We start from the raw sequence: 20,814 nt of genomic DNA on the forward strand, positions 1-20,814 counted from the left end.
TGCGGTACTCCGTACGGAGTACACAGTACTAAATACGGCGTAGCAGAGGCAGGCTTAGGACAATCTTGTCGGTGGTCACGTGCCATGCCAAGCCGCATGCCTTTGGATGGGGGGTCTATCAAGTGTCCCGACTAATACTCGTACAGAATGCTGGATACATGGTAGTCACTCACCACGAGTCGTTAGAGCACACAGTTATGCGAAACATCTGGGAAGCCCTGTTCCTGCCTTTACCTATTGGCAACGAGGTGCCTCGCGTTTCAAACCGCCACATGGGTCTTCTTTCGTAGCCATGGTGCTATCGCGAGCTCCTCGGAATATCCGATTGCAAGGTTCGTTACGCACAAGAAGGATCATGAAAAGTGGTTTCGAGACGTGCCTGCGCATTGTGCATTATCATTGATGCTCAGCGCCGACTGGCCAAATTGAATGTATAGCTCTCTGAATGTCGAGATCCAAGTTACCAATTGACCATTCTCGATCTCACTCCAAGCAACACTCGCCAGCAACGCCGCTCTACAATGCACTTCTGCTCCAAGCATCAAGAATGCTTTCACGTCATCTCGTGGCCATTCGCGTCACAGCTACTGCGCCTTTCCACCTCGGCCCATGGCGCGAGTGACGGGTCTCTCTCCCGGTGCCTGAATGTCCTTCTGTGCCTCTTTTTTCGGAGATGTTTTCTTCGGAGAAGTCTTTTTCGGAGAATCTTTCTTCTGAGCATCTTTCTCTTGAGTCTGCATCCGTTCCTAACGGGCATTCTCAACGTACTCGGCACTCGGTTTCTCGTACTTGGCGCAGAAGAACTTGGCGCTGTTGCGGGACAGCCAGGTGGAGAATTTGCTTAGCTCGGTCTTCAGGCGGGATACAGCTTCAGCGTCCATATTGGTCTGAGCCTGCGTCAGGGGTTAGCTTTCATACAATGGGAAGGAGAGCGCATGGCAAAAAAGTGGGAGAAGGTGGTGATGGAGGGGGAGGACTCACGATCATTTCTGGGAGGTTGACAATCATGCGGGTAAGATGTTCGGCGCCGTAGCAGTCACCTGGGCCTTTTCCCTCCCAGTCCTTGTACTTGCCGGATTCCCAGAGCTTGCGGACCTGTTATCAAAACGCAACCGTTAGAAGGCCCTGGTGTAGTGAAACGGGCAGATGATATACCTCTGCCAGCTGGCTTCGCTCAAAGCGATAAAGCAAGATCTTTCCCACCGCCTTCTCAAAGTACATTTTCAATCCCGCACAAAATTCCTCCAAGATGTCTGCCTCAGCAGATCCGAGACGTCGGTTAATCTTCTCTTCGTTGAAGTATTCGTCAATGATGTAGTTCGCGGGCGCTTGACTGGGCAGAGGGACGAGAAGCAATGACTTTGTGACATTCTCCCAGTCGTCGACAAGGAGGTTCTTCAGGTGGTCGGGGACATTTATGCGGATCGACGGGCGCGAATAAAATGCATCTTCCTGTTCGTACATATCCAAGTAAGCATGGGTTATTCCATGTTCGACGTCAAGATAAGGGGTTTTCAATCCTTGGGCAAAAGCAATCAATCCTGGCAAACGGGTTTAACGTCCAATGGAGAGGGAGTAGAATCCGGCAAGTTGGCACGTGGTCGCACGGTCAGCGGGCCATTCTGCGGATTTGCAGTGGACATAGCTGCTGGTGCAGTGCTGACTTCGGCGTCCTGGGTGGTCCTGGAAAGGTTGCCTTGGACACGATCAACTGTTCCAGATTCAACAACCTCAGCTGCGAGCGCCAAATAATCCAGCGTGGTAGGTTCTAGATTTTGTGAAATTCCGGGTTGAACAGGCAGTAGTAGGTGGTTAGCACCCAGATAGGCGAGATCCCGTGGTCTGCCATAGAGACTGCTCGTGCGAATGTATTTCTCTTCGCTCCCAGTGCTGGCGTTATCAGAAGTATCGAACTTGCCAAACGCACAGCCACAATCTTCTTGCATGCATTGCTTGCAGATGGGCTTTGGACCATCACATTCAACACCGGGATTGGCGTAAGTCTTGCAAGCTTCGGCGAGAAAGTGGATTAGTACGTCAAGACCACGTGAACGTATAACGTTCGAAGCGGAAGGCGCAAGCTCGGTCGGGACACGCGCAAGTTCGAGCAGAGTATTCGCACAGTCTTTGGCTCGTTCGTTTTCGACTTTGGAAATGAACGAATGGATGATTTTGCGTCCCTCGTCTTTTTCCCATGTGATCCAGAAAGGTGAAGAATCGGGAAGCGTCTTCAGAAGTTCCCAGGGGCGGTAGAGCAAGAGATCGTATCTTAAAAGGGCAAGAAGATCTTTGCGAATGTCGACGAAGACTGCATCCGGTATCGATCTGATTTCCTCCTCCCCCCAGCCCTCTGGGAAGCATGTGCCGCTGCAATTGACCCTCTTAAGAAGACGCTGAGGCCATGTAAGAGCGTCAAACGCTGTGCCAGACCCTGGTGGATCGACCTCTGGATCATCGTCTGAGCGGGTTCCCACAGACTCTTCGTCGTCGGTCGCCTTCGTTTGAGAGTCGCTTGGGTCAATTGGATGTCTGTACTCGGCGCACTCTGGTTCAACTGAAGCATGGGTCTGGGTAGGGAGACAGCCAAGTGTACCAGGAGAAGGATACTTGATCGGCTTTGTAGGCGGCTTGGCGCGAGTGGCGCTGCGAGTCACTCTGATAGCAGGATCGGTCGAGGTCGCCGTGGCAGATCTTGTAACGCGACCTATAACCTTGGCTGAGGTGATCCTAGCGCTGTCTTCAGAAACCTCCGCCTTCGACTGAAGAGTGGTTTTGGCACTGAATCTCGCAGACGCTCTTTGAACATTCTTGACCGGTGTGGTTTCGCTGTTCGTACTATCGTCATACTCGCTTTCGGAGAACTCCAGCTTCACCTCAGAAGTGGGCTTTGCATTAGAGCTGGCGACAGAAGATCTTCGAGGTATGTTTTGAGAGGGAGGAAAGTCTTCCTCTCCACTGCTTTCATTTTCCGGTTCGGTAGACTCTGCCTTGACCTTCTCGTCATCGTCATCCTCGGTGCTTGTGGGAGAATAAGAGCCATCGGACTCAGACGGTGCGGAGTGGAGGGGGAGACGACTTTTCGCTACGGAGCGACGTGCTAGCTGGGCGCGGGCAGCTTTAGGACTTGCAGTTCGGCGAGGTTTGTTTACGTGAACTGCAATACCCTTTCGTGCCACCAATCTGGGTCTCTTCGCCTTTGCGGAGGGTTCTGGGGAGCCCGAGCTAACTGGAAGACTGCTTGACGAATTGAGGGTGCGCAAGGCGGAGACAGAAGGCTCCTCAACCTGTCTTGAGTCGTTTCTTTCCGGTGCCTTTCTTTTCCTTGTTTTGACAGGGGAAGGGTTCGCCACCAGTGGCATCAATCTTCTGGATTTCTCAATTGCAATGCCAGCTTTGATTGCAGCTCTGCGCGGCTGGTACACAAATTGTCGCAGGCCAGCTGCGTCATCTGGTTTTTGCGTGACGTTGGCCATGTTATCAGTGTCTTCTTCGACTTCTTCTATCTCTTTGTCCGGATCCACCTTGTCGGTCATACTGCTAAGGATAGGGGTATTGATGGATTCTTGACGTCCGATATCCAAATTGGGGCCAGCAGCACATTTCCAGGAATCTGAACCGGCGACAGAAGCAGGGTCGCGCGTATCGTCCGATGAGGGCATCATTCCAGGGGGGGTTGGTTCACGGGGCAAACTCCACAAGTGCACTTGTGGGACGGGAATCACCACTAACCTTTTCGATATCGTTATCACGAACACGCTTTGATCCTCTACCACCGGCAGCAGGGACTGATGAAGTTCTTTCCTCTGAACCTCTCCCGGAGCCGATCTCGGAACCTTGACCGCGACGGGACTTGGAGGTAGTCTTGGATACGGCCTTTTGCGCTTGAGTGTGTTCTCGACGGAGCTGGGCGGCTAGTTCACGGTTCTCATCTGTCCACTTCCGCAATCGTTCGAACGAGACCCAGTCGTCCCAACTGGAGAAGAAAGCGTTAGTTTGTGGACTCTCAATATCAATAGGAGCGAAGTGAAGGCGAGCAATTTTGTGCGCAGATGGCGGCAGTCAAAAGGTCGAAGCCAAGAGTGAATTCCAACATCGACCTGAGTATGTCTGAGGGCATCCACAGTCCATACGTCATTGCGGCCGACTTCACAACAACGACAGCAAGGTGACTGAGACTCACGTGTTCTTCCACCCTTTGTAGTGGATCTTGTACTCAAAAGGAGACTTGGGGTCTTTGGAGTCTGTCCGTCTCAAGTCTTGAATCTTTGCTTCGTACAGGAATTCCCCGTGAAAGCAAAGGACCTTCTCGTTGTTCTGATAATTCGATTTGCTGTCACTGGACTGTGGGGCCATGATATTGCGGAGACAGTCCTTGGTCACTGATTCACGACATGAGCCGATGTGATTTCGAGGCGGATGGAGAGGGGGGAATAGTGGGAGAAGGGCCGTTGGTCTTCTCGTGTTGGGAGAGATGTCAGCAGCCAAGGCAGTGAGAAGAGACGTCGTTTCTGAAGAAGATCCGGGGACAAGATGGATGACAGTCAGTCGTGGATGAATGGGAGAGTCGAGGGCTGAGAGGGAGACGAAGTGAAAGATCGAGCCAAGATCGACGCTCATTATTGGCCGGCCAGAACGCGTCCATTTGCCGGAGTTTTCCCGACGAGGGCAACACCCTGAAATGACAATGAATGGGCACAACAGCTAAAGGCACGTCGCATTCAGTATGAGTGTCTAGCAATGTCTGGACCACTGATGGAGTTGCAATGATGCCGGGACAGAGCACCACGAAGTCTTGTTCTGACCCCGTTCTCCTTGTGAATGAGCGCCCCGAAGACACTGAATCCTCAGCACCACTCTCATTGATGGTTCCATCTCAAGAACGTCGAACAACCTTGTGTCCAGAATCTACGCAGATTCCAGCCATCAGCGGGCCTGATCATCAGACGCCTCCTCCGGCAAAAGCAGGTCCAGACATCAGTCCAGCTGTGTCCGCCACACCACTACCTTACCAAGCCCAGCCCGAACAAGCTGAGGATCCAAACTGGCAGTTTCTGCCCATCTTGGAATTAGAAAGCCTCCTGGGATTTGACCATCCAGTGTGCCAACAGCGACGTGAACGGTTATAGGAAGATCTTCAGCGTCCACAAAGCTTTCAAGAACCCTCCAGGGATCCATTTTCCATTTGCACCCCGTGGGATCCTGGTCCGCTGGCCGATCTCGAGTGCAGGCAGTTGCACCCTCCCTTGACGAGAAAGGAATTCGAAGAGCTTGTGAGGCCTCATCACCCAGGTCGCCCGTTTCGACGTGAACGACCCACCGACCATCTTGGACAGCACCAGTTCAAACGACACTTCGAGATCAATCCAAATATTCCGCTTACGTCCTCAGACTTTCCTCTACACCAACTTTACCAAACACCTAACGACCGAGAGTCAGCTGGCAAAGCATCGTCCGCTACTGTTACTCCTGCAACAAGGCTGCCAGCAGAAGTGAGTCAACAAACGCATCTTGATAACCAAGAAACAAGCCAAGGCCTCGATAGCAGCATACACGAACAAGGCTTGTCATCGTCAGGGGCTCACACTGTCGCCGCAGCGACACAAGCAGCAAGCGAGTCAGACGCCAGAACGGGGAAATCCTTTACCTGATCTGGTCGACGTCAACGGCGGGCGGTTAGGTGACGTGAATGTCAAGAGGGTCTTGACGCTTCAGCGCAGAAACCTCAGATACCTCCCATCATCACGATAGCACGAAGCGCAAGCAGGGCTCGCAGGTCACTGAACGGAACATACCAAGTATTTTAGCAGTGGATTTTATTCAAAAAGCCACAATTCAAGTGCCTCGGGCTCAATTCGAAGGAGTCTTTACAAGAACAAGTGCCTCAACTTCGACATCCAACCTCATTCTTGACAAGCACCCTTCCTCTATGAGGTATCACCATCGCCTCGACCAATTCAGCTGACACCCAGTCAACGACCTCGACCTTGACCTCAAAAATGACACCCACCCAGCCCACCGAATCCCAAATCCTCCACTCCTACCTCCTACACCCCTCCCCCTTACCCACAATCCTACCATACACCGCGTTTCTGGCTCTGCTTCCCAAACACCCCTCATCCCTCCAAACCACGCACGCCACCGAGCTAAAGCGCCTGTACCGCGACCTGGAGTTCCAACGGGCCGTCATCGTCGACGACGTCCGCCGCCGCATCGAAAGCGAATGCACAAAGAGCATCTCCCTCACGGCCCGACTAGCCAGACAGGTCCGCTGGGAAGAAAATCTCAAACAACAGAGACAGCGACAGCGCCAACGCAAGCGGAAGCGGAAGCGAGGCCCAGAACACGAGCACGAGCACGATCACGAAGACACGTACACGTCAGACGACGAGTGCACCGACACAGACACAAACACAAGATCCCACCTCGACATCGACATCGACATCGACATCCAAGCCGACACGGCCCTGCACGACGGAGTACCCCTCTCGAACACGCTGATCCAACAACCGACAGGCCCGTCCAAGCACAAGCACAGCCTCTACCACGACGGACCATCGCTGCTCCTCGCCATGGACAAAGCGACACGCGATCTTGACTCTGAGATCGCGGATCTAGAGGCCGAGATCGACGACCTGCGCAGTGCGTGCCAAAGCACCGTCGGCGGACTGAGTGATTTGCGGTACGGACGGTTCGGCAGAGCTAGAGGGAGCGGGAATGGCGTCGACGATGTTGGTATTGGCAACGGTAACGGTTCCGAGGATGCAGTGGCTGACGAAGTGCTCGCTGCGTTGGACGAGTTCAAGGCCATGCTGGCGGGCACGTAAGTAGTGGTAGTGACGGGGCGAGAGAGAGCTATCGAATCAACCAAAGTAAAGGATTGGTTCCTGGTGTTTGGGCTCCTGAGCTGGATATTCCACATGGCGTACGTGGCACTAAGTTTTCCTGTACTACAGAGGTACTCTTCAATGATACGATGACACCAACACCACTACCATCACCATCGCCCTTCGCCGAGCATGGACGTCAGATAGACCGACGTAGGAAATAAATTGACAGGTGATTTAATCTGACTTGATTTGTCCGTCATCTCAATATCCAACTCCGCGGCGTATGCTAAATGGTGGGTACATACTGCAAGTACAAAATTCGAGAACCGACATCATCTTCATCAAATTGCTTGTGGTTCTTGTAATGCGCGTATAGGTCCACGACTCCCGCGCCACCATGTTCGATCTACACGCGCCCACAGATCTCGGACAGCTTCAACACGTCGGCAACTCACTTGTGCGCATCAATGACCTTTTCCATCTCCTCTTTGCTCCCCATGAATATGCCACTCCGGTCGTGGATATGCTCAGGCTTGACCTCCATCATCCGCGTCATGTTGCTGTCCACGGCCATCCCACCGGCATTCTCCATGACCATGGCCATAGGAGCACACTCATACAGGATTCTCAGTTTGCCCTTGGGAGATTTCTTGTCGGCCGGGTACGCGAAGATACCGCCGTACAGGAGCGTGCGGTAGGCGTCGGCAACCATGGATCCGATGTATCGAGCGGAGTAAGGCTTGCCGCCTTCCTTGACCGGGTATTTCAACGATTCAAAGTAGGCTTTCGTCTTATCGGTCCAGTAGAGCGAGTTGCCCTCGTTGACCGAGTAGATGGCCCGTTTCTTGGGGATGCGCATGTTCGGGTGGGTGAGGATGAACTCGCCGAGAGCGTTGTCCTGTACGCGCCCAGTCAGTCAGGATTGACTCGATCGGACAGGTGTCTCTAGGGATTCACTTACCAGGGTGAAGCCATTGACTGTACCGCCTTTCATGGTGATAACTAGTTGGGCCGAGGCGCCGTACATGGTAAATCTGCTGCTGTTAGCCACTGGCAGTGTGCACAGGGTCGTGGTCTTCTCGTCTCACCCAGCAGCGAGCAGCTCCGTGCCCGGCATCAGCAGGTCCCCAGGGCTGGGTTTCTTCCCAACAACGCTCTCTGGCAACTTCATGATGCCGAAGATGGTGCCCACACTGACACCGGCGTCCAGATTGCTCGACCCGTCGATCGGATCACAAGCCACGACATATCGCGCATTGGGACTGTCGTCAAAGTATATCACCTCCTCCTCTTCCTCTGACACGAGTGCCCTGCACTTTCCTGAGCCCCGCATGGCTGCCACGAAGAGGTCATTGCCAATCACGTCCAGTTTCTTTTGGTCATCGCCGGTTGTGTTTGACGAGCCGGCTAGGCCAGTGAGGTTGATCAACGTGGCTCGTCGGATGTAGTAGGCAATGGATTTGAAAGAGAACTGGAGGGCGTGGCATAGTAATCTGCATCACAGTCAGCTACCAAGTTCCTGTTCTCGGGGATTCTGGTCCGGACATACGTGAAGTCACCCGTGGCTTCCTTGTGTTTATTCTGCTCTTCCGTTAAAAATCTGGTGAGGGTGATGATGTCTGTGTTGATCTTCTCGGTGCCGGTGCCTGTAGTATGGCCATTGCTATCCCCGTTGGTGGCCATCTTGCCCGTTAGAAGAGATCAGAGACGACAAGGTCGAGCTGGTGGGGGTGACGTCGGGGCACGCGATGTATATGAGAATTCGGTGGAAGGGAAGCGGTGACGAGATGGACACAGACAAGACCGGTTGGAGAAAGAGCAGCAGGCAAATCGAGATGGAGATGAAACAAGCACAGACAGAATCCAAGGCGTAGGGCTCGCGCAGGAGGAGCTATTCCTTTAAGAAGGCTATGTCCATAACAATCAGTTCCGACCAGCCCCATCTCGGGTGCTGGTGGCAGAGGGGGAGCGCATCATTGTCAACATCACTGGTGTCCGAGTTCAGGACGTTCGGGAGATGATGCAGGCCCGTCGACTGCGGAGAAGCCATCCACTGTCGGAGGACGATGGCGGATTGGGAAGCATTTGATGAAAGGTGAGTGGAGGGGAGACGAGGGCGAATGGAGGGGCAACAACTGCAGTTGTGCTGATGCAAGCCGAGGAAAGATTCGCCCGGCTCTTCCCGAATTCCGGTCACGTGATGGTGCCCGGAGCGTGAGAGATAAGAAGTATCGCCGCGATTGAGTCCTCCCACCTTCATCACAGGAACAACAACTTCCGCACCATTGCTCGGTGCACCATTGACCCGAGCTACGACCGTCGGGTGCGTCCGGAGGAAAACCTCGCACAGTATCTAGGGCTAGAACATTTAGCCCAGGAGTATCACAAAGATTTTGCTAATGACAAGGTACACCGACGGGGCGACCATGATCTCATCAGTCACGCCTCATTCAACTTCTCGGCTCGACGATAGAATGGCGGCAGTGGCTCCAACTTTTGTCTCAACACCCACACCCGGAAATGCCACACGGCGTTCTTCATCTGGTAGCTCATGTGCTTGCGGGTGCTGACGCCGAAGACTTGATCGAGTTCTTCCAGGGTCAAGGCCTATGAAGGACGTTAGCACCACGCACCAGACACATCCACGCAGCGCTCGAACGTACCTTGGTCTCGGGCACAAACAGAAGAATCAAACACCACAAGATGATACACCACGCGCCATACCAAGCAAAGGCCCCTTGAGGCTTAAAGGCCGTCAGAAGATGTGGCCAGGTGAAACTGAGGATGAAGTTGAAGCACCATGTGGTCGCCGTGGCGAATGACATGCCCACATCACGGACGTGCACCGGGAATCTGCGAGTCATGTCAGTCTCCGGTTGCCACAGACGGTTCGAAACGTGGTTGTTGTGTCTGAGGAGGGAGAACCTACGCCTCAGCCGAATACGTGAAGGGCACAGGACCTTCACCGGGGGAGTAGAAGACCTGGGAGAACAGTATTAGTAAGGGGCAGAGGCGGATGAGGAACAACCCAATGTCCACGCACCTCAAAAAGATACATTCCAGTAGTAACCATGCCGACTTTTGCCTTTGTGTTAGTGAACCAGAAACTGAAGCCCGTCCACAGCAGGAAAACGGCCAAGAAGGGAAACGTGAACAACAACAGATTTCGTCGTCCCCACCGATCGATGGTAAAGACCGCTGGAAGAGCAAACACCCAGTTGAGGATGCCGGTGCCCATGGATGCGAGCAAGGCCGATGTCGTTGAATATCCAGACTCGATGAAGATTGTGGTCGAGTAGTAGGCTATCACATTCACGCCGCAGAACTGTTGTCCGAACATGACAATCCAAGAAGCCCAGGTTGCGCGGCGGTTGCGAGGTACGGTAAAGAGCTCGACGAATTGCGTGAACAGGTTCTTGCCCTTGTGAGCCTTGCGTTCGAGCTCGACGCCGACGTAGGTGTAGTAGGTGTCTCTTGCTGCTTGCATATCGGTAAATCGCAGGCGGCGGAAAGAACGGAATGCCTTGTCGGGGTGCCCGTGCTGGATGTACCATCTGAGGGACACGATCAGCGTGACTCTCCGTGGGAGAAGTGACGGAACTTGCCTGGGACTTTCGGGACAGAAATACACTTGCGCACAGACGATGAGTGGAAGAACGACGGTGCTACCGAGCATGAGTCGCCAACCAAGATCTGGGGCCAATCCACCAAACGCAACGCCCATGATATTGCCGAGCATGATACCTAAACACTATCAGAGAGGGATAGCTGTGGACCAAAGGAAATGCCCTACCGAACGCTGTCCACATCTGCCACATCATCACGAGAGCACCCCTAATAGGTGCGGGAGCACATTCGGCGGAGTATACTGGTACAGTCGAGGACTTTGGGCCAATCCCAAGACCTGAATAGATCAGTATCGAGCACACAGACCTGCGAACCTCAAGGACTCACCCAACACGAATCGAGCCAAGAACAAGTTGACCCATGAGTTTGCCACGCCCTCCCATATAGAGGCGACGGCGGCAATGAAACAAGAGATGAAAATGGTGCCGCGGCGAGCGAAGACCTTGTTGCACGGCTCCGTCAACCAGCAACCCAGGATTGCACAGCATACTAAGAAGAGTCAGTCGTCCGCATGGCCAGCGGACTCGAAGGGCAAAGGGATGCTGCCGGAAGAACATAACTTACAGTATGGCGCGCCCACAACAAGCCCAGTCAGGTTGTCAACCATGGCCGGCGAGAAGCGGTCCGTGGTAATATTCAATTGCTTCAGATACAATGCTTGCGCACCATTGTTGACCGTTTCGTCCATCCCTTGTACGGCTGCTGCCAGTGAGCACATGACCACGAGCCAGTACAGCGTCTTCGGCTGGTGCCACCGATGAGTCTGTTCTCTCATGAGGACTTCTCGGTCCTCAGGAGTCAACTCCACGATGCCTTCCGTGTCACCAGGGCTCTGAGCCACCAAGGCACCTCGACGGAAGGCATCGATATGCTCCGCAAGGTTGTTGTCGCGACAGAAGGCCTCGACCTCTTCCAGGAGTTGCTCTTTGGGGATGCCGCTTAGCGGGTTCTCGAACGCAGCGCTCAGTTTGTCCACATCAACGTCCACGAAGGACCGTTTCCGAGGTCGTGCATCTTCAACGGCAGTGGCTGTTCGCTCACTGTCAACCGAGTGCTTTTCATTTACGGACTTTTCCGTGTGCGCCATGTTGCACACGGTGCGCTGCTGTCAGTAATCAAGTGTGTGAATATACGACGGCCTTCTGAGCAGCGCTGGGAACAAGCTGAGAGGGCCGTTGATTGCGCAAGGGAAGCCGGCCAAGGGGAGACAAGCAAAGGTCAAGGAATGACAAGAGTTGTCAAGACGGTCTTGTATATCTTGTGCATCCCACCATAGTGGCCGTAACTCGTACTCGCATTGATAGTTCCTCGCTCCAATGGCAGGGCACGACCACGAAGATCAATAGTCAACGTCATCGTGTCTGTTAGGCCACCGACTACCATGTGCTTGCCGGATATACGGGAAGACTGGGGCTCGGTCTGAAAGCCTTTTGGCTATTGAGGCCCAATCGTGGCGTGCGCGCCGTTGCAGAGCCGGGGTATAAAGTCGGGGGAATAGCTATCGACGATGAGGGCGCACGGTGTCCTGTCTATATCCTTGCCTCGCATACGTCATACTGTCACAGCAGCTGTTGATCAATTGTGCTGGACGATGGCGACGCATGGTGGACGCTGTCGATCGAGCCTGCTTGGCCAATGGAAGGAGGAGGAGCAGGAAGAAGCTCGACACCATCTTCGACAGCGTCCCGTCTGCCAAGGGACGAGATACAGCATGAGTACTCCGTACTCCATAAACGTTACCACCGTCCCGTACCCGGTACTCGTAGTCGTGTGCCAGAGATCGGACGAGACTGCCCCGGCCACCCCACGGAACAGTCCTTCTCTTCCTTGATGTCCCGCCGACCCTGGAGTACTCGTGTCCACTGCTTTTGATTGTGCCTGACTGGTTAGTGGACGCCCAGCTCTGTGCATGAAGGGGGCAGCATCAAGGTTTGCCTATGTAGCCGCTTTGGCCTCTGCTGCGTATGCCCCCGATAGGGTCTGTATGATATGGGTATCAGAGGGTTCCCAGGGAAGCGCAAATACACCTGTTTCATTATCCGTGTCGTCCCATCATTAATCGTATCCACGAGATAGTACTATACTCCGATGGTATCATGCCAGCATAGCTCTAACCAGATCGCTTGAACGCAGTGCAGCCTATTCTTGTATAGATTCGTCCCAACCACCAATGTTTTCCAAGTACCTCCTGACCTGCGCTTTCTTGCCTTGGAGCGCACTGCCTAGTGCTTCGAGCCATTGCTCTTCGATCATCGCCACTTGCTGCTTCAGTTCCGCAGTTGCTGCCGTCTCTTGCTCGCGTCGCACGTCCTCGGCGTGGTCCCCGGACACTGGGCCGTCCAGGTCAGCACGCGCTCTGCCCGCTTCGACAGCGCGGCATCTGGCTGCGAGGAGACCGACCTTCACCTCATGCACGAGACAGTGAAGATTGGTCTGCGACTCGATGAATTGATACGTCGACTTTTCCGCATGGTCGAGCAGGGTGTACAGATATTGTTGCGGGAAATCGCGATACGCTGGGTTCTCCACGTACTCGGCATCCGGGATGGCGATCGGTCCTAACTCGTCCAGGTCATCCGGTATTCTTTGGATCACGTCCAAGAGTCCAGGAGCAATGTCCCAGAAGGCGGACGATTGAAGTTCTACTTCTCCACCAACGTTTTCTGCAACTAATTCCGAAAACTTTTGATAGCGGACCAATGCTTCGTCGTAGAATTCTTTGCGCCGCTGGAGGTTATCACGCGCGAAGAAGCTTTCGGTATCGCGAATCTTGTCCAAATTGCTGTTTTGATGATAGGGAAGAAGCACAATGGCCTTGTATTTGTCATTCCGCTCCGTGAGAAGGTCGAAGATGTCCTTGTAGATGGTTTCACGAGTCTCGAACAACCACTTGAGCTGTGTCAGATATTCCAGGATCTCGGGTACTGCATCGCCTTCCTGTTGTGGTCGGTCAAGATTCTGAGCGCTTGTTTCCGCCATGAGTTGTTCCGTCAATCCGTTGATATGCGTCGTCAGCTGGGCAACTCTGTCGTTCAACATCTCATGCATTGGATTAATTACCACATCCTGCAACGTGTCGAACTCTGCCTTCAGGCACGTCTTCTCGGCTTCATTCTCCTGCAACCGGAGAACCTGTTCGGCTTCTGCCGCTTCGGTGTAGGTAATGCTGCCATCATTTATCTGCGCCGAGATATTGGCCCTGAAGTTCTTCTGTCCGTCAGAGATTTTCCGCTTGTGTTCTGTTCGGAGGGCTTCCACGCTCAGGTTGTGTCTCGACCTCCTGTCTTTCAGCTCACTCAAATCACTCAACAGTCGGACAAGATTTCGGTATACGGCCAACTTAGGGTGGTTGTTGTTCACCGCGGGGTAGTGCCTCGGATACGGTGGCGGCAAAGTAATGAATCTTGAGATGTCAAAACCCATCGGCGTCAAGGGGTTCACTGGCGTGTCATCAGGTATTGGTATCGGCTCCCCATCGTCGTAGACACCGAAACTCTGTGGGTCCGACTTTTCCGGCGGATAGCCCTCTGCTGAGCCGTATACCCCATTGATGTTTGTTGGCGTTGCGGCTTCAGACAGCACTTCATGCATTGAAAGCGTTGAAAGACCCATATATTTCGATTCCCGTTTAGATCTCTTCATTTTGGTAGGCGCACCGTCGGCTTCGGAGCCTGTTTGTGATTGCCACCACCGACTTGCCGTCCTTCCACGAGAACTCAAATCATCGTTACTCATGCTGGCGATTGGAGAGAGTTCGGGGTGATACTCCTTAGACCACAGCGTGTCTGAGCGTTGAGGGGGGTCGATTCTGATTGCATGCATAGGCGACTGTCTGGTGGCAGGTTGCCTGTTCGTGCTATCCCGAAATAGACGCTGTCTGGCCTCGTCTGCATTGAAAGTACCATCAACGAACGGGCCTGGGCATTGTCCCCGTCGAATGTTCGACTCTTCGATCACGTACTGCATAAAGATCTGCAACCTTTCGAGCTCGCTGTTGGCTTGACACTCTTGAAGCAGAAACTCATGATGTCTTCTAGATGCGTCCTGCATGAACGCATCATATTCACCACGACCGAGTTCCGAGACCGAAGAGGCAGTCGACGGCCGGACACTGTGGGCAGATGCAGGGTTTTTCTGACTCAATGGGGGGGTTGGCAATGCCTTCGATGGCACAAGAGGCGTGTGGCTATTCCGTCTCGACAAGCCTGGAGGATATGGTGAATCTATGGGCGTAGGTGCGTTATCATAGCTTCCATAACGAGATCGAGACCTGCTGTTCGTGCGCAAGCCACGTCGGGCAGTTTCGGGGCTGACTTGGTCAGGAACGAGGGGTTCGAGTGTGGGCGAGTGTTCGGGGCTGGCGGCTGTCGGACTCATACCATCAAACCACGGGTCGGTATCAATAGTCAAAGCACTCAGATCTGCTACTTGACCTTCATGCAAACTTCGGCGCTGTTTTCGGCGTTCGAGCAGGCCCTTGGCTGAGGAGACTCGAAGAGCAGCGCTTCTACTCAGCCCCGCAGGATGAGACCCTGGCGGATCAAGGTTGATAGTTTCGATATGTAATGGTAACGGTGCTCTAGAGTTCGATCGCGACCCGGACTGGTCTCTCCAATTTGCAGGCGTCGGAGGCATTGGACTGAGCAGTGGGGCCCGCAACGGTATGCGATGACTTGGTCGACCGCTAGGTCCAGCAGCTTGTGGCTGCGCCAGATTTCGAGCCCCGCCGGTACTGTGTGATCTCGAAGACGACGGAGGTGGGCCAGGGGGTGGGCCTGGCAGAGGCATCCCTGGATACCAACTCCTCTGCTTTGAGGATGATCTCGAAGAGGAGCCATCGTGCTTGTCATTGCCGGCGCCATGAGAAGAAATAGGGCCAGCTGAAGCGGCTCTTCTTGAAGCTGGTGGTGCCGGAAGCGGTCCCTGGCTCGGCTCTATCTGCGGAGGTTGGGCCATGCTTTGTTGCGCCGCTGCCGTATTAATCGAAAGACCAGTCACGTTTACAGGTCTGGTCATGCTCAAGGCAGATCCTGGTCGTGATCCATGGTGCTGTGAAGAAATACTGAGTCGGCTCGGCCGAGGATCAAAACCGCCGCCTCGCCCCGGGGGCAAGCTGAAGTACGGCGGTCCGCTGGGATCAACTGGATTTTGACCGCTATCAGCCACTGATGTCTGGTTCGTTGGTGACAAGATCCCAACTGTGCTCGTTGGCGTGTTCGACTGCGTATGGTTGCCAGCAGTGAAAGTCGAGTCGGTGGGCGAGACGGTTGAGCCAGCACTTGTTGCCTCGCGAAGAGCAGCAGAGGGGGCAGAGTACGGCGGAGGAGGATTGGGTATCCCATCTGCGCCAATAATAAGTAGTGTTTACCTTGAACACACCAGTCAACATACCTTCCGCTTGTGCCCCAGAGGATCGACCATCCAGCACCATCGACGCTCGTCGACTTCCTCCCACCCACTCCCTTGGGTCGTACGGAGCATTGTAGTTGGTCATAACTCTTGCAGCCATTGGAAAGGCACTTCGAGGACTCGGCACTGGTGACGCAAGGTACGTTGGAGAGAGGGGCCCCTGCAAGGCAGGCGCAGAGACCGGAGTATGGGTCGACAGGCCACGAACAGAAGCGATGTTAATGTTCAATGGTGGTCGAGCTGGGAAGTGACCAGGCCGCAGGGGAGAGGCTGGAGGTCGGCCATCCCTTGGAGGTGGCGGAGGAAGAGGAACGAAGACAGTAGGAGTCGCTGGGGACTGTTGATATTCAAAATGGGCGTGTTCAGCCGCAGGCGATGGTCGGCTTGCGAAAAGATGTTAGTCTCGCTATGATCTGTGACAAGAAACAGAATAGTCGAGGTCAACATACACGGACATATTGTGAAGAAGTAGTCCTGTCCAAACGCCTGATGGAGATTGGTAGGCTAAGCGCCCGCACGGCTCATGTCACATATGCCCACTGTGGCCATCGTATTGTGCCGCCACTGTCGGCCAGGGTGACTGCGGTTACGGGAACAGCATCAGACCGAGCCTCACGGAGTCAGTGAGAGCCCAAACAAGAAGCTGCTTGCGCCTGAATTAGCTGATGCCTCAGGCGATTAAGGTACAGAATAGCCAGAAGGAATTGTATGAGTGGGGACTTTGGGGGGGCAGGTGTTGTTGCTATTCTTTGCTTCAGGGCTGCAGGCCAAGCTTAACTTAGAGCCACGTCGCTTAGTTGAGCAGCTTCCCCTTTTGTGGTCGGAGAATAACTCGTGGTCTGGGCTGCCATGTCCACCATCGCCGATTTAGGGAGTGTTAGATTGGATGCTGACAGGATGGATGCGGGAAGTCGGCAGGAACCCAGAGCAGATGCGGAATGGCGTCGACGAGTCTTGTCCAGCTCGCGAACCAATGGATGATGGGAAGGCGGCTGATGCTGTTTGTGCTTGTTAGAAAATACTGAGTAGTCCCCCCAAGTGTCCGTACAGGCGAGATTATTTCAGGCTTAGCGTGATCGGCCGACCTTCCTTGCACATTTTTGTGTGATATTGGATTCGACGCGATTTTCTGAGTTGGAGAAAATTTGGTTGTGTTCGACTTTATCATCGTCCTGCACCACCAGAACACCTTGCCGCTTCCTGCTACTACTCCAAGAGGGACCTGGGGCGAGATGACGACCTCTCATCACAGTCCGCAGGCAGTGAGAGGGTCGCAACCCCAACACGCTGCAACAATGAAACCAGACGAAATGCTAACTCACAGGCTGCACGGCTGAACGCCTGACCCGTCGTCCCGACTTGACAATGACAGTCTCACGCGACACGTAGCGACACCGACCTTCTCCAGCTTGACTTGATGCATGACAGCATGACCCGTGATGGGACTTGGTTAGAAAACAGAAGAGGAAGGACATATACAGATATGGTTCGTTTCTCACAAGTCCTCGTCCCCCACAATGATGAATCTGCATACCGTAACAAACTAGAGTCTTTGATCTTTCGGGACATGAAACTCAGTACGCAACGCACGTCAGTCTGATACTGCGGAACCATCTACACGCTCTTCAGGGTTTTCATTGAGCTTCTCAAGCTAACACTGAGTCCAGATATCCGGCAGGCGACTCCATCTCCTCCGACCTATTTCAGTTCTGTCTCGTGGGTACGTTCCTTCCTTCTTATCGTTCGCACCCGGTTTATTATGATGATCATTTCGAAACAATATACGCTGGAAATTACCGGCAGAGACTCTCGAGTCGCAGAAGATATCAAATGGCTATATCTGATTCTCCCCACCACCTCACAATCTTACTCGCTCAGCTCTGCAGCAATCGTGCGCTGACAGTTGACCAGATCTGACCAGGTACGGTGATGACCCTTTCCTTGTCGCTGTCAGACCTCCACTTGATGAATGGCACTGGGCTCCGACAGCCCAACTTGGCTGGACTTGATGGAAATGCCCTATGGAGGCAGGCCTAGAAAACCTCGCCCACTGATCGGATCAACCTCAATATCTGTCAACATAACCCCGTCTGCACTCATGCTGACCGTCTGAAGAAAAATCGGGTTCACATAAGATATTGGAAGGTTCAGCGCCTCCGTGAGTATATTGCACTATCTCTGGCCCTGTTTCCATGATGAACAATCTAGATGACGAGTCTTATTCAGCACGCTGATGCAGACAAAACTCAAATTACCATTCATGCATTTCCTGAGTCCCACATGCATCAACGATACTCCTGCCCTTCGAGTACGCACCGCTGACCTCACTTTCCAGTCCAGACCGAGTCTATCAAGACATGTATGTCGATCCCTTCACGAATCTTTCACTCCATTGTGATGAATCGACACATTCAAAAGACAAGCATATGTCCAAGTCAACTTCGGTTCGCAAAGACGAGATTGTCAAGCCTGATATCCATCACCGCCGCCCTGCTCCTCAAAATGCTCTTATATCGGGATACTGATAAGCATCTTGCAGATGGACTTTGTACCGTGCTTCTGGCGTGAGTACCCCTCAATTTCCTCCACCATGTTCTGTTGAGGATGATTTATTCTACTTTTATCACGACGGTCAACGTAGCATATGCTTTGACGACCACAGCCTATGACAGGGCTTAGATCTGATTGCTTCGCAACCATGCCTTACTTTCCAAAGCAATTACTTGCGCCATAGCTAACTTCTGTCAGCGCGGAGTTTGTAAACAAACTTGAGTTCTGGGAACATCTGTTATACTGAGCCAGTGACAATTTTCCCTCGTGGCATGGCTTACCTTCACCTGCTTCCGGATTTTCACGTGCATGGTTTACTTTTATTATTTCATCTACCATTCTTCACCCTTCCCTCTCTTTTGGCTTGCAGCACTGCACTAGACCCATTTGATCATTCCTTTCATTGTGTTCGAGGCGTGGCAACCGATCCAAAATGGCAGCCACTTATACCAAGGCCAGACTTGAACATGCACTCAAAGTTTTCCGCGAGGCACGAAAAGCCTCGAAACGTACCACGACCAAGGTACAGCGCCACCTACGCGACGATTACCAATTCCGGCGAGTCAGAGCTCCTAATAATCTTATTCAAGCCACTGCTTGGGATGACGACGACGCATCGTCCGATGACTTCAATCCCGAAGCTCCGAAAAAGCGTCGACTTTTCAACACGAGAGCATCCAGGGCTAAACGCTCCAAACAAGACCAGCGACCAGTAAACCCCACACATACCACAGCTGGGAAGATCGAAGACCGATTGATACCTTTCCCTACTCTGCTGACTATTCGCTTGGCGTCTTTACGTGGAAAAGTCCTCCTCAATGAGCTTGCTGTTCAGTATGGCACGGGCTACGAGACGAAGCACAAGAGCGACAGAAAAGCGAGGAGAGATGGCCGATACGAATCGACCAAAACGTATCTGGAGCTCCAAGATGAGGAGAGCTGCAAGATCGACGAGGGCACCACACGCAGTGGTCTCAAGAGAAAGATCGATTGTACAGCCAACAACCATGGGCCTCCTGCCTGCAAACAATCTAAGGAGCGATGCGCCACGAAAGACTCTCAAGACCCATCCTGTAACCGCTGTGAGACTGATCATCTCAAGTACGGTGCATCCAAGAACGATGAAGGGTCGACTAGACTTGAAAGAACCGCAGAGTCGAAGCGAACTGAAGCCTCACGTGTTGCAGCTGCCCTGACTCCGTCTTCTCTCTTGGCTCCGCCGACTCCATCTCCATCTCCAATGGCCGAAAGGCCTATCGATCAATTGCGGAGACACTATGTTGAAATTCAAGCCATGCTGGGCACCTCAGGCTCGTTGGCTGGAGTGTCGCGAGACAACCCGATCACCTTGGACTCACCCAGTCCTTCTCCTAAGTTAGCGACCCCAATGCTGTTCTCCACATTCACCATTACCACGCCTTGGGCCCATCCCATCAACTTCCAGTGCGCCGTCAATGCACAGCCATCGTGCCATTTCTGCTATGATTTCAGGTACGGTATTTATGGGTATGGTCCCATTGAAGCTGAGGTCGCTCAGCGGGCAGACGGACAGCTGCAGGAGTGTGGGAAAGGGCATCGTCTTCAAGGGAAGGAAGTAACGCGAATGTGCGTAGAGTGTTCACTGAAGCGTCTCCACGTGTCGAGATGTCAAGAGCACTCCGTTCACAGGTTTGGCGACCCTGAGCCCGCCAGGTTCAAGGCATACATTGGCCAGTTGCTGGACAAGCGCTATCCTAACGGGCCCGCCATCAAACTCGGCGTCTACTATACCTGTTCATTGTGCACGCAGCCTGCATTTTGGCGGTGTGTGGCCGACCAGTCGCGCAATAGGTACGGGCAGAAGTTGAGAGCGGAAGAGGGAAACGGCAGGGGTTGCGGATTGTTCCTGTGCAAGTCTTGCTCTGCGAATCTTCAAGCTGACAACGGCGTCCTGAAGAAGACCACGGTCCGGAAATCCAGTGGCCATGACTGCCGCCGGGCTGACATGGAGTTTCTTTTCCCGGGTAGCTTGCTTCACCAGGCATACAAATGACCCAGGGCCCACGGGCGGAGAGCTATGGTGGAACCGATCTGAGGATTGGTGGGCCTTCGATCTCAAGACTTGGCTTATAGGGGTGCCTTACTCGGCTCTCTTGAATGGAAAAGAATTGAGGCATGGCCACGGCGTTTTCTTCATGTATCTTAGTCGCTCCGGAAGTAGAGATGATGATTGCTGCAGCGAGGAACCTGGAACTGGAGAAACGCAGATGAGCAGGCCATCGAATAGACGTCTGGAGGCATGCGCCTCGATGAACACAATATTTGGCTCAGCTACAAGAGATATTGCTTCGTGTTGCCAATGGTGGGTGGCATGTCCACATCGACCCTCAGATCTTCTGGAGTGACTTTTGTCATGTTGAGG

The 20,814-nt window shown here is 53.4% G+C and overlaps 6 protein-coding genes across 6 annotated transcripts; 2 read left to right on the forward strand and 4 right to left on the reverse strand.

Annotated features, from left to right (window-relative positions):
* Nucleotides 1-746: 746 nt before the first annotated feature.
* Nucleotides 747-4,353, reverse strand: G647_01093 (uncharacterized protein; the record flags this gene model as incomplete). Its single annotated transcript, XM_008724494.1, has 6 exons — nt 747-893; nt 982-1,095; nt 1,156-1,541; nt 1,598-3,724; nt 3,771-3,973; nt 4,181-4,353. The coding sequence occupies 6 exons, from the start codon at nt 4,351-4,353 to the stop codon at nt 747-749; spliced, it is 3,150 nt and encodes a 1,049-aa protein (XP_008722716.1).
* Nucleotides 4,354-5,996: 1,643 nt separating this feature from the next.
* On the forward strand, nt 5,997-6,824 carry G647_01094 (uncharacterized protein; the record flags this gene model as incomplete). The annotated part of the gene is made up of 1 exon (XM_008724495.1): nt 5,997-6,824. One exon carries the CDS (start codon nt 5,997-5,999, stop codon nt 6,822-6,824), a length of 828 nt encoding a protein of 275 aa, XP_008722717.1.
* A 454-nt stretch (nt 6,825-7,278) lies between these two features.
* On the reverse strand, nt 7,279-8,510 carry G647_01095 (uncharacterized protein; the record flags this gene model as incomplete). The annotated part of the gene is made up of 4 exons (XM_008724496.1): nt 7,279-7,725; nt 7,789-7,861; nt 7,916-8,320; nt 8,377-8,510. The coding sequence occupies 4 exons, from the start codon at nt 8,508-8,510 to the stop codon at nt 7,279-7,281; spliced, it is 1,059 nt and encodes a 352-aa protein (XP_008722718.1).
* Nucleotides 8,511-9,266: 756 nt separating this feature from the next.
* On the reverse strand, nt 9,267-11,541 carry G647_01096 (uncharacterized protein; the record flags this gene model as incomplete). The annotated part of the gene is made up of 7 exons (XM_008724497.1): nt 9,267-9,434; nt 9,491-9,680; nt 9,757-9,809; nt 9,871-10,571; nt 10,621-10,731; nt 10,782-10,943; nt 11,019-11,541. 7 exons carry the CDS (start codon nt 11,539-11,541, stop codon nt 9,267-9,269), a joined length of 1,908 nt encoding a protein of 635 aa, XP_008722719.1.
* Nucleotides 11,542-12,593: 1,052 nt separating this feature from the next.
* G647_01097 (uncharacterized protein) lies at nt 12,594-15,963 on the reverse strand (the record flags this gene model as incomplete). The annotated part of the gene is made up of 2 exons (XM_008724498.1): nt 12,594-15,796; nt 15,846-15,963. The coding sequence occupies 2 exons, from the start codon at nt 15,961-15,963 to the stop codon at nt 12,594-12,596; spliced, it is 3,321 nt and encodes a 1,106-aa protein (XP_008722720.1).
* A 2,883-nt stretch (nt 15,964-18,846) lies between these two features.
* Nucleotides 18,847-20,445, forward strand: G647_01098 (uncharacterized protein; the record flags this gene model as incomplete). Its single annotated transcript, XM_008724499.1, has 2 exons — nt 18,847-19,904; nt 20,106-20,445. The coding sequence occupies 2 exons, from the start codon at nt 18,847-18,849 to the stop codon at nt 20,443-20,445; spliced, it is 1,398 nt and encodes a 465-aa protein (XP_008722721.1).
* Between the last annotated feature and the right edge of the window lie 369 nt (nt 20,446-20,814).

Source organism: Cladophialophora carrionii (genome assembly GCF_000365165.1).
Source record: "Cladophialophora carrionii CBS 160.54 unplaced genomic scaffold supercont1.1, whole genome shotgun sequence".
Lineage (NCBI taxonomy): Eukaryota > Fungi > Ascomycota > Eurotiomycetes > Chaetothyriales > Herpotrichiellaceae > Cladophialophora > Cladophialophora carrionii.